Source organism: Sphaerodactylus townsendi, linkage group LG04 (assembly GCF_021028975.2).
Source record: "Sphaerodactylus townsendi isolate TG3544 linkage group LG04, MPM_Stown_v2.3, whole genome shotgun sequence".
NCBI lineage: Eukaryota > Metazoa > Chordata > Lepidosauria > Squamata > Sphaerodactylidae > Sphaerodactylus > Sphaerodactylus townsendi.
The window spans coordinates 100,809,081-100,822,163 of NC_059428.1; the positions used below are offsets into that span (position 1 = coordinate 100,809,081).

At 39.3% G+C, this 13,083-nt stretch overlaps 1 protein-coding gene across 1 annotated transcript in view; it reads right to left on the reverse strand.

Annotated features, from left to right (window-relative positions):
• The window catches only part of EDAR (ectodysplasin A receptor), a 95,562-nt gene that overhangs the window by 11,624 nt on the left and 70,855 nt on the right, over positions 1-13,083 (reverse strand). The window contains exons 3-5 of the mRNA XM_048494696.1: positions 12,920-13,042; positions 11,674-11,855; positions 5,280-5,365 (exon numbers count right to left, since the gene is read on the reverse strand). Of these exons, the coding sequence (XP_048350653.1) occupies positions 5,280-5,365; positions 11,674-11,855; positions 12,920-13,042 (391 nt within the window). The remainder of the gene's footprint in view (positions 1-5,279; positions 5,366-11,673; positions 11,856-12,919; positions 13,043-13,083) is intronic.

Consider the following 13,083-nt stretch of genomic DNA (forward strand, 5'->3'; position numbering starts at 1 on the left):
ATACTTTTAATGGTTCTGTTTATTAGAATAATTAACAATTAGACAGAAAACCCCAAGGTTGATTTCCTAGCATAGATAGCTTTAGAAAGAGATGAGACATATGCATGCTTGGATAAGTCCATCTATGGCTACTAGCCATGATAATTAAAGGGACATTCCACATCCAGAGGCAGTAAATCTCTGAATAGTGGTGCTAGGAGGAAACATCAGGGGAAGGCCTTGGCCTTCGTGCCCAATTTGCTGATTCTGAAGGGCAACTGTTTAATCACTGTGTGTTCTTATATATCTGCAAAAGTACGGTAACTTGTTTTAAGAGATTGTTCACTTAGCTCTTGTGTTTATTGCAGCTATCAGTAGTTGCTACAGAAAATACATAAAGTGTTCAAGGAGATGTACATTTCCAAACACTTGGAAATGTAGAGCACTAGTGCCTCAAGGAACTGATGGCTGGCAAGATCTCAGTAGAGTATGTTCATTTTTTAGGTGGGGGAGCGAAGAACATCACCTTTCACACTTGATTTGTTTACTGTGGCAAGCACTGGTATGTTATGTATGGAGTAACATCGCCTCCAGTGACTGTTGCAAAAGAGACTGTCATGCATACAGTCACAAGAACAGAACAGTCCAGAAAAGAAGATGGAGCCATTTGCTGAATTCACAACAAAGGTTTATCTTGATTTTCCCAACCCTGACCCCTGAACTGCTGTTGGCTTCGGTTCCCCCAAGCTTAAAATACTGTATGGAATATTCGGGGGGGGGGGGGAGTCCTGCAGCATGCAAAGCAAGTCTAGCTAATCACAATGAGTTGGATCTTATGACTCTCTTCCTCTAAATCTTTCTTCAACAAAGACTTTTTCCAATGGAGAATTACTTATTCTGATAAAGAAAAGCTTCCTCTGATGAAGAAAACTTTGTATTTGTTGAAGGAAAACTTGGTGGAGGGAAGTCATAGGATCCAACCTAATTTATTTTTCGATTGGGACCTAAAATACTGAGTTGTATGTAGCTGAATGTCTTTTCTGGATTCCATTATCCTGACAGTACTGTTCTAACACTGGGTGGTATACACATTAGTAGCACAGCTAAGTGAAAAAGAAAGTAACAGATCGTTTATTATGGTACAGAATAGCTACATTATTCTAGCATCACTTTGGAGTATGAATCCTTGGCAAAGATAGAACAATAGTTGGAGGTACGTGGGACTGAAGAATTTATTTGGATAAATTCATGCCATATTTTTTTAAGCAAAAGCTGTTGTTTTGCAGTTCTGGAAAGTATAGAATTTTGGCCCAGCTCCACCCGACAAATTTGACAGGAAATTAAGTTCTCTAGTAGTGCGTGAAAAATGTCTCCTGAGTTATGAAGCAAAGAAATGTGCTTGCTCTAAATAAAATGTGTTTTTTTTAAATAAAATGAAAAACTATTACACAATATAAAATACCCCAGACAATGACAAAAACAAATACACTTTTTTAAACCTGGCCAATAAAGTACACAGTTCATTGACTTTGAATGAATTTTTCCTATAACTTTGGCAAAAGTAACTTCCAAGCGCCGCTAGTTCCTTAGCACAGTAAAAAGTATATGTTTTTTTTATTACATACACTTTTCATTTAAAACCCAAATTGTTCCTATTTTTATGAAACATTTTACAGAATGGTTTATTTAACTAGCCCTTTTCAATATATACATATCCTAACTGCCCGTGTTTCAAGTTATATAAATTTTGAAGAAAGGCATGCTTCCTCAGACTATTGGCAGGCATTTAATATATATTAAGTTGCTCAAATGAAACGGAATTGTTTTTTGCAATCCTTCTCCATCTTCTCTCTGTGAAAGCTCTTATAAATTCAACCTCTTTTATTAGGGTTCCCAGCTCCTGGTTGGGAAATACCTAGAGATTTTAGGGGTGGAGCCTGAGGAAGGTGGGTTTTGGGGAGGGACTTCAATGGGGTATAGTCCTCCATAGTCCACCTTCCAGAGTGGCCATTTTCTCCAGGGCGTTTTCCCCACGGCCAATATATCCTGGGATAAGGAGGTGAAATCCCGGTTCAGCCATGACTTCCGCATAATTTGGGCCTGCCCCATGAGACTTCTCTTATAACGCGGCTTTCAAAAAACAATAAAATTGGCAGTTCTTGTTTAAAAAAAAACATTGAACCTGCTCCCATGCAAACATTGCGGGAGATGTACCAGTTTATTTTTCCCGCTTTGCCGCCTGCAGCCAATCAGAATGTCAGAAAAAGGGACAGTTCGTGCATGTGCAGCAATGTCGGCAAGGAAAATGAAACTAAACCAGGGGCCATGCATAATCACCTGGAGTTCTTCCTCCCGGCCTGAACGTGCTGACGGCCTGCCGTGCGGAGGGAGGAACTGAGATAGAAACATCCCGGTATGTATGATCCCCCAGGATATTTTGTCCGTCCGGAAAACGCCCATGTGAACCGATCTGTGTTGCCTGAAGATCAGTTGTTATAGCAGCAGGTCTCCAGCTACCACCTGGAAGTTGGCAACCCTATATTTGATTCATCTATCCGTTTAAGCAGCAGTTATATTCAAGAGAAGATCTCAGTGTGTGTACACACAAAGTTATATAATTTCATCATGCAGACCACTGCTCCCTATGATGGGCTGCCCCTGCAACTGGAAATGGCTTATACTAATGTTTACGTAAACAATGTATACATTCTCCCCACCCCCCCAGTGTGATTAAAATCCTCTGTAGAGGTATTTATGTATGTGTGTATAAACAGAGGGAGAAAGACACAAGAAGAGAGGTGGATATACCCAGAAGTAGGATTCTGTATGTTGGTCTTTTTGTGATCCACATACAGAAAAGTGTCTAACTTATCCTACAAAAGGCTTTACACAAGGATCCAGTTTGAGTATCCATGGTCTTAGCAGATGTTTGGCACAATCAACTTCGACAGTCATCGCCTGTTCCCTAAGTGAAGGCACAGAATCCAGGTTCCGTCACTTCCCCAGCTCCAACAGGTGCTTAGCACTATCTAAACTGAATGTATCAACGGTCTATTGGACGCTCGTGTAGATCTCCTGACAAACCATTGTGTGTTTTAGCCCCTTGCCATGCACAGCAAATATGGATTAATGGTTATAAAGGATTTTTCTTAGGAGGGGTTACATTCAATGGTGCCAGCTTCAGTTCATTACAGAAAATAACCATAAAATGTCTATGCATCAACCTAATAAATGCATTGTAGTTTGATGCAAATAATACGCAAAGGACAACTTTGAAGAAATGGTCATCCTATTTACACATTGCTCCAGTATTCCTTGTTGTAAAATAGTATCTTCCATCTCTTACATTGTTTTCTCCTCTACTATCATCCAACAACTCCAGATTAATTCCTACTTTTTGCCTTTGGGTCATTCCTTTCTTTTTTCATACTACGTTCTAGGAGGAACGGGTGACGCTCTGAGTTATTAGTGTAGAAGGTAAATACAATACGATATTTTGAAACACACCAGAGAGCAAGGTCAACATGTCAATAGATTCCTCTGATATTGTACCTGTCTTGAGCATTTTACCCGCTGAGATTTTGTTCCTCATTTTTCAAAAGCATGGGAATGTTCATAATTGGGCTTTAGCCTCATCCATCTGACAGGCCACCGGGCTTGTGAAATTCCTTACAGTGCACTCGCAATATGACTTAAGGTAACCGAAGCATCACACAGTTGTTACAAGTTGTAACAGGTCAACAACAGTCCCTGTCCTCCCTGCTCCATGCCATACATGCTGTGTATATCGTATGCTTCTAGCAGGCTACAGCTTGTATCACTTTCAAGCAAGCCACACGATAATTCTTTTGCTTCATCCATCTGAGTTCAAGCATATATTAAGGGAATCAGTTTCTGCTTTCTTCAATTAATTTTTTTCCCATCTATTTGAACAGGTGTACACCTGTGTGCCAGAAATTATCAGGAGTGTTGCTAAGGCCCTATTTGCATTTCTCTGGAAGAAATAATTCCCCTGAGTAACGTGTATTCAAAATACATTTGAAAGCAGTGCATATTTTTATATATGAGATACTGCATGTGGAAATAAAATGTCTTCTATTCAGTAGATATAGTAAGGTTGCCTGAGATACAGCAGGGCTAGAGTTGTAGTACCTTGGAATGGAGCTTTTTGATTTACTTTATGTGAGCATCCTTGTTTACACTCAAGGATTTGTGATCACCATGTATATAGTTGTACACTGAAGTACCCACTGAACTATTCTAGCATGTTCTAGGCCTCACATATTGTTTCTATCAATATGTATGCAGAACCACTAAAGGGTATATGCTGCTGACCATGGAAATTCCTGTATTCTGACCTAAAATATGATTAAATACAGTGATGCAAGTGTTACTTTTGCACGTTTCACCAGCCATCATTAATAGAATAGGAAAGCTGAAAGAACCAGCAAGCATTAATATTGCTGAGGCCCATAATCTTATCCACTAAAAGCAAGGTTCAGTGGACAGCAGGAATTGCCTCACTATTCTCAATGTTTCATTTACTGTGGCCTCTTCCTTTATTAGCAGGAGCACGAAGTTAACATGATGGTTCTTTTTAAAATGCTGTATAAGTGTTAGGCTAAAAGATAGTCACTGCTCTGTAATGTGACCTGGTCACATTTAGAAACTGAAATGTAGCTATAGTAAATAGTTTGTTGGCTAAGATTATTAATATTCCCAATAAGTAGAATACTAAGATGCAGTGACACGTCCCTCATGAAGCACTTAAACAAATATGCAGCAGTTCATAATTTACAACCGTATGAAAACAGGATAATGCTTATGGTTTGTCTTTGTTAAGAGCAGACAGCTGTCAACACTTCCTACATGACAGGGGAAGGGAAAGAAGAGGAGGGAGGAGACATATCTTGGATTCTGGTGCTGCTTTTACGAAGTTGTGCACAAGCTTATGTAGGAAGCTTATGGTGCTGTGCATCCATTGGTGGGAAAGTGAGTACACAGCCTTGAGTCATGGCTGCTATCTTCTGAATTGCTGATGCTAAAAATACCACAGCTAAATGAAAAACTGCATCCAAGAGAAAAACCCTATTACTCTGACAAGAGTAAGCATGGCAAACTGTACTTTTCACTCAGGGAAAAATACCTCTTAATGGTCTGGTTCACAAGTGGTTGAATTTTATCACCCTGATAGTGCCAAAACCTTCCACTGTCATCTGATGTATTGCTGATGGAAGCTTTGGGCAGTATTTTAGAAGTTTCTCACTACACATTAGAATGAAAAAGTCAAGAATACTTACATTCTTTTGTGTTGGGAGGCGCCTGTGAGCATAAGAGGCAAACCATGCCATACATGTTCCTTGGCCTGTTCTCCAGCATGTAGTAACTATAAAGAAAGGACAAGACAAGACAAAGCAATATAATTAGGTTCCTGCATTTTAAGTATGGTTGAGAAGTAATTAATTACTCTGCCAGATGAAATCACTAGTTTAAATTTTATATACTTCATTTAATTAATGGCACTATCTGCTTTTCTCTTGCTTGGCTAGAAACAGCCTCTCTTTTATGAGGTTAATCGAACATTAAAGATGCATGACATGAGGCAATATCACTGCCAGAAACAACGTACATTTGTCCACTGAACTTGCAATGTAGCTCCCTGCATGCCCCTGAAATGAATCTTTCTGCACAAGGATAAAACTGAATCAAATCTAACATTTCCACTGAGGGAAAGGGGATTATTTTCACGAGTCCTCCTCAGTGGAACCCTCTGAATTGCTTTTAAAATGACTTTAATATGAACAGCCTTGTGATCTTAGGTCATGTCCTTAAACTAATACTTACATATAACGGAATGTGTCTAAATTATAAACTATATCACTGCAGTTGTGACAGCATTTTACTATGACAGGTCTTATGCTTCTGCTAATGCAAAAGGAAGAAACGTTTTGGATTTTGCTTTTACTTTTATTGTGCAATGCATTATCCTGCACAGCATCCCTTCTGGATGAAAATAATGTCTTCTCCAGGCAAAAGAATGCCTTAGAACAGTGGTTCTCAACCTTTCTAATGCCGCGACCCTTTAATACAGTTCCTCAAGTTGTGGTGACCCCCAACCCTAGCATTTATCCATTTAACAGATGGAGAACACTGATGCAAAGAGTCTTAGGCGACCCCTGTGAAAGGGTTGTTCGAACCCCCAAAGGGGTCCCGATCCCCAGGTTGAGAACCACTGCCTTAGAACTACCCCCTTGGAGTTAGTTCTAAGAGTTCATATTGTTTTTTTAAGTATTTACTTCAAAAGAGTGGTAGCAACCAGGCTAAAAATTAGGAATTAATATAAAATAAACTCCAAAGTAACTATATTTTTCACATCAGAGTCAAAAGGCAACAGGTTAGTATGTATCTATTACAGCTTTCTCATTCTATTCCCCCCTCCCAAGATAATGCACAAAGGAATGTTAAATAAGCTCATATTTGTTGGAAGTGCCTTGATTACTGGTAGTATTGGGTTTTCAGCAGCTGGTCAGCCATATGAAGGCCAGATGGAATTCCATACAACATCCCTCTTATATTTTGCGGCCATGACTTCATTCAGTCACACCTTCCTACCTTCTATATAGACCCTAGAACCTGAGGTGTTGTGCATGTGATCAAAATTCTGTCACCAAAATGCGGCTAATAAAACCAGATCGCAAGGTTTTCTGTTACTAGGAAGAGTTTATTACCAGCTACTAATTATTAACCGTCTATTACTGATGAACTGTGTACTCTCACACACACACCTTTGCTCTCTCCTACCCTGTCCCTCGCACAACATAGAAGAACAATTGAGGCGGGGAGATATATATTATAGGCTATATACAGTGGTGGGATCCAATCATTTTAATAACAAGTTCCGATGGTGGTGGGATTCAAACAGTGGTGCCGCTGCACACATGCACCTCCAGTCCCTATTGGGCAGGGAGGTTGCTTTAGTAACCCCTTCTCAGCTCTCAGAAAAAATTAGTAACCACTTCTAGAGAAGTGGTGAGAACTGGTTGGATCCCACCTCTGGCTATATAGGATGTTACTATTTTATTATTTGCCATTAATAGATTTAATGCTTAGGTTTTAGTGATATTAATTGATTGTACTGTCATGTTTTAAATTTTTGTAAGCTGCCCTGATCCTGACCCTGGGTGGGATATGCATTTAATTAATTAAATAAATAAAAGACAGAGTGCTGTGCAATAACAGTTGATTAGAGGATTAGCTTGGGTTTATGTGTATTATTTTACTACTAAACAGGGGGCAGGGGAGTTTCTTCGGCTACTATGCAATGGGTATTTAATAATTATGTTTACAAATGGCCATCAAAAATTCATCATGTACCAAAAATGAATAAAAAGTGAATTATCACCAATCCTGGTTGACCAACGATATACATATATTTTTCTAATGAAAATATGGGTACTTTGGAGCCACAGTGCAGAGGCTTTTAATCTATTCAGACAGTCATACCCAGCAGAAGAAAAACTTCATTTGTCATCATAACACTGTGTGACAAATAATTCCTTTGTTCATGTAAAAAAAAGATCCAGGCCAGTGCTAGAAGCCATGCCACTGTGCTTTTGCTTTTCAAGAGTCTTCTTCAGTACATATTTAATTCAGGTGAACTTTAAAACCTGGCTTTTTTTGCATGTGACCTGAGGCTGCACCTAGCATGTAAAATGCTAGGATATGGTTTTAAAAAAAATCAAAGTGTGAATTTAAGAAAAAAATATGGAAGAAAAGTTGGTCTGTGTGTGATTTTTATGAATTCATTTGCTCCAGACTAAAAGAATTTCCTGTGACTAAGGCGTAGGATTTTGCTATAGCAGAATTGGGTGTGATTGGCACATTGCATCATGTACCCTTTAAGAAGACATGACTTTTTCTGGAAGACCTGGGGGCCAATTTTAAAGAATTTTCCAATGAATGGTCTCAGTCATAAAAATGTTATAACTGTAATTTGTAGTTGGTAGGTAAAAACTGTATTATTATATTACTTTTGACCACTGAGGAAGGCAATGGCCGAAACACATCTATTTTAAGGGTCAAAAAAGTGTTTCATAGCGCTCTTCTGTAGATTGTGATTGTGATATTATGTGCATAAGGCAGGCTATTATGGGGCTTTTATAAATATAGGTGATTTTAATTTGTAATAAATACATATGTGTTTTTGATACTTAGCAGTTTTATATTTATTGGCCCCTTTAACTATTTCTTGCTCTTTGATGTTATTTTAGTCTTGTGAAAGGGCCTTTGCATGGTAATATCTTTAGATGTCTTATTAAGCACAATACTAGAAAGTGATTAGAGTAGTGATTCTCAGCCTTTAGTATCTTAAGTCCTACTGATCACTCTATCAAAAAACCCAAGTCTCACAATTTCAAGAACAAAAAAAAAACCTTTTCCAGAGCTGGACATTTGTGTGTTTACAAGCCTGGTGTTATTATATATATCATTGCAGGTAGACATGCATGTTGAGAATGAATGAGCTCTTAGTAATTATTATGAAAACCTTGTGTCCCGTTGGTAGTACCCATACCTCTGGTTGAGAACCAGTGTTGTAGAGCAGTGGTTCTCAACCTGGGGGTTGCAACCCCTTTGGGGGTCGAATGACCCTTTCACAGGGGTTGCCTCTCTGCATCAGTGTTCTCCATCTGCAAAATGGATAAATGTTAGGGTTGGGGGTCACCACAACATGAGGAACTGTATTAAAGGGTTGCAGCATTAGGAAGATTGAGAACCACTGTTATAGAGGATGCACACTGAGACTATTATGTGATGGTTACAAGACCATTTTACAACTTTAATACTGTGAGCAAAGGCATTCTGAAATGACTTGTCCAATCTATAGACTGGCCCTAAGAAAGTGAGGCATAAAGTGATGGAACAGAACTCATTATTTCTAATTGCTGAGCAATATATTATGAAACAAATGTGGGGGGAGGGTCAACACAATGTTTGTTTTGTAATGTTATTGAAGGTGGCAGGAAGAACCAGTAAATGAGAGAGAGAGAAAGTTGCTTATACCCCTTCCTAAGCTAACTGATCTTTTACAGCAATAGCAGCCTTGCTTTAATTTAAACTCTCCCACACACTTTTTTCATGACTAGACTTTAAAACTAGAAAAAGTAAGCAGAGTAAGCAGACTGCAAGTTCATGGGCAAAGGAAAAAAAATCAAGGGCATGGTTAGGGTTAAATCACCTCTTTATCCCACTCACCAACACTCCTATGCAATTGCAAACCCATTCATATTGAATAGCAGACATGTGTTTGAGCAAGTTTGCCATTTCTCCCCTAAGGCCCAACTGTGCTTTCTGCAGAAGTAAATCAGTTATTCTTGACAGGGGCCATATACCTTGAAGGTGATCACGAATACCGGAAGTGTATTCAGAACTATGGAGCAAATAGGGGTCATTCAGAATTTTAGGTCTTATTAAGCACAATACTTGCAGTAGTTTTCCACCTCAGCTAGAGGTGGTGAGTTTTATCCTGCCCTGAGGATAAAATCCTAGAACCTAAAGCCAGCACCTGACCTGTGAAATGTTTATAGCTTTCCCTATGGCTGATCTGTGTCATCTGATTATCTTTGTCCTTTAGACACCAAAGCTGACAATGATTGTAAGCAGGATAGGAAAAGAGGACCAATCACAAAACTATATAGGGATCTGCATGTTCTTCGGGTAAACGTTTAACGCCTTGTCTCCTTTGAATCTAACGAAGCATGGCTTGGAACGTATTACCACAGTTCTCTGAGTGCAATGCAGCTCCTGTGCCACAAGCACTTCCATTTGTGCAAGGCTAAATGAAACTATTAATCTTGTGCAAATTGAAGTACCAGAGGCTGAGGAAGTGCTGCAACCGGAGCCATGTGCATGCAGAACATGGTCGACAGGATCTAGGCCTATGGGCAAGAGAGAAATTCCATGAAGCACATCTCTCCTGATTCCAGTTTCCCCCTTCCCAAACTCTTCTATGTTGCATAGTGAGTGAGGAGAGAAACACGACTCTTCCTGCGCAGTATGCTTAGGTCTGGAGTATTTATTATTTTTATTGAATGTTTAGGCCACTCTTCCCCTTGCAGGCTCAAAGTGGTTTACAAGGTACAAAATTAAAATACTTCCAAAGCAGACGTGTGCTCTAGGTGCAAATCATGACTAACTTGGGGAAAGGAAGGCAGAAACAAGCAAACAGAGAACGTAAAAGGAAAGGGGCAGGGAGGCCAGCTCTGTTAGAAATTATCATTGTTGTCCCCAATTATAGGTCTAGTGGTACAGCTTGATCTTACAGGCCCTGCAGAACTGCAGCAAATCCTGCAGAGCCCGGGTCTCATTTGACAGGCAGGGTCCAGAGTTCAAAACACTTTTGCCCTGGTGGAGGACAACCGGACACTTTTTGGGCCAGAGACCACCAATAAGTTGTTATTCATAGAACATAACACTCTTTTGAGGGTATATTGGCAAAGGTAGTCCTGTAGATATGATGGCCCCTGATCACTTGGGGCTTTAAATCTAACCCTGACTTTCAGTATTCTGTGCTGTCAGCCATTAGCTAGGTGAACTGGAAGGTGGTGCCCTAGATTTCAGCTGTCCTGTGTCCTTATAGGCAGTTGTCAATAGTACTTATGGCTTTCTTTATTCTGCATTATGGAATACAAAACTGTACAATAATAATAACAGTTTATATGTGCATGTTCCCATGTACTGTAGACAAGATGATGATGTCTGGATTTCCTCCCAGACTTTAAATCTGTGATGCTGTTTTGAATGAAAAAAAGGTATTTGAAATAGAAAGAGCTACATAGAACAGTGACCCCAAGCCATTTTTTCCTATTCTCCCTTTCTCAGCTGTTGTTCTCTATCGCTGGAGGAAAAAAAACTGTTACTAACTCAAACAAAACCTTCCCTCCCTTAAATATCCTTCCCAAAGAGTCGGTTTTGTTATCCAGTGGACGATCCCTAGAATTGCTATTCATGAATAATGCTATTAAAATCTGTTTCTTGTACAGAATGGTCATGGTTGGGACTCTAGAATTCTTCAATACATGAGTAGCCAATCTTGTAAAACAAAAAGTAGACATGTTTTGTCTCTACTTGGTAATATTTATTTATCTGAAACATTTCTACCCTGTCATATTTCCTCAGACTAAAAAAAGTAAAAGACAAAACTTTGAAAAGATGTAGTGCATTTTAAAATGTCACAGGCATGTGCAATGCCACTGTTGAAAGAGATCTGATTACAGTAGAGTTTTGTGCACAAGCAAAGTGGCAACCCTTTTGTGGTCATGTTGATTTTCTGTCAGTCACTTAAACTGGCCAAGAAACAATATTGATTAGATTTGGTGATTTCTATTAACAATATGTAGCATGTCCATGGAGTGCTCTAAAACTCTGCATAGCTGCACTTTCTATTTGTGGGCCAACATTTCACCCCCTCCATTTCCTTCCACAAGATGCTGATTTTATATTTCATTTGCTTTAATAACATCTGTTACTTTCTTTGATTTAAAACATTATGTATGTAGAGTTAATAATCATGTACTTAATGAGATACAGAAGGTAACAAGGGTAAAAACAAGAACAAAGATGCTTATTATGGAAAGAGAGAGGGAGGGAGAGAGGGAGGGAGAGAGAGTGCGCGAAGGCGTGGAATTAATTCCTTACCCAGGAAGACAGGGTCCACATTCTGCATCATTTTCTTGATCTCCAGGGGTCAATACTGTTGCCCTAAAATACACTTCACAGTCCTTGTGCCGCCTGCATATCTGGTACCCGCCTTTGGAAAACTTTTTAGCTGGGCAAGGGACACAGCCATAGTCTTCATCTCTGGTGCCATAGCCACATGTCTATGGGAATAAGAAAGTCACTGCATTAAAATAGATGCATTTTTATTAACTTTTAAGGAAAAGAAGATACCAGTTGGCTCACTTCTCTCCATACACAATTGAGGTTTCCTCATTTGACACCTAATTTTGTGATCCATTCTCTGTTTTAACGTCAAGATTAAATGGAAGTGTGAGGGTGGGGGGAAAGAATGCCTTGCATTTCTCAGGCCTCCAGATATTTCTGCTGTATTGTTTTCAAACTCAGTAGTGAACAAAATGTGAAGCACATTCTCAGTCAACTGAATCAAGGCTCTGTCAAAATTTCCCCCTTAAGCACCTCAACTGCTGGTTCTCATACACAAGCCAAGACAATGACAAACAGGAGTGATCAGTTGAGATGTGCAAGCCAAAAACACTGGCAGGGTCTCTATGGCCAACAAGACCAGGAGAAAAATGTTAAAGAAGCCTTTGCCTCCATCTTGGCTCTCATAGGTATGAGTGGAGTTGAATTGTCGTTGGCCTTCAGCTTTGCACAGTACAAAAACATGACCCTCCCCCCCCTAAAATGTAATGGTAGCCCAAGGCTACAGAGTGTAGGCCAAATTATGTTTCTGATGCAGTATGATTATCTGAAAGTGCCTCAGAGGGAATCACGGCTTGCCTTGCTGCTTGTGCCAGCCTGCTTTAAAATTCTACTTGGAACACGATGGTGTTTATCTTGTGACAGGAATACAGAGGCCATTTTCCTAATGATGGAGAGATGTAGAATGATGATATCATGTATAAGCCTGAGAAATTGAATAATTTTCTTCACTGATACTATAGAACAGGAGTGTGTGTGTGTATGTGTGTGAATGCATTCCCTTTCTTGTTTATGCAACTGTGACTCACATTTGTGTTGCATACTAGCCAAATTTGCTTCATTCAGATTTGGTATATGGAAAAGGGGAAGTGAAACAGAATTTTTAAACTAAATTTCAATACCCAAATATAATATTGTGTGGGATCTAGTTAATGATGCCTTATGCTGCATTAATTTTCAGATTATATTCCTAGGATAAGGTGTCTAAAAAAATTCACTTTACCATATAGGGTTCTTCTCCCGGCTCACACTGTGGACATTCATGACATGTTCCAGTTGTCTGGTTGTAGTATTCATTTTCACCACAGTTAGAATATTCAGCATTAGCAGAATACACGAGTGACACCTGCAACCAATGGTAAATATTAAGTTATTTTCATTACCTAG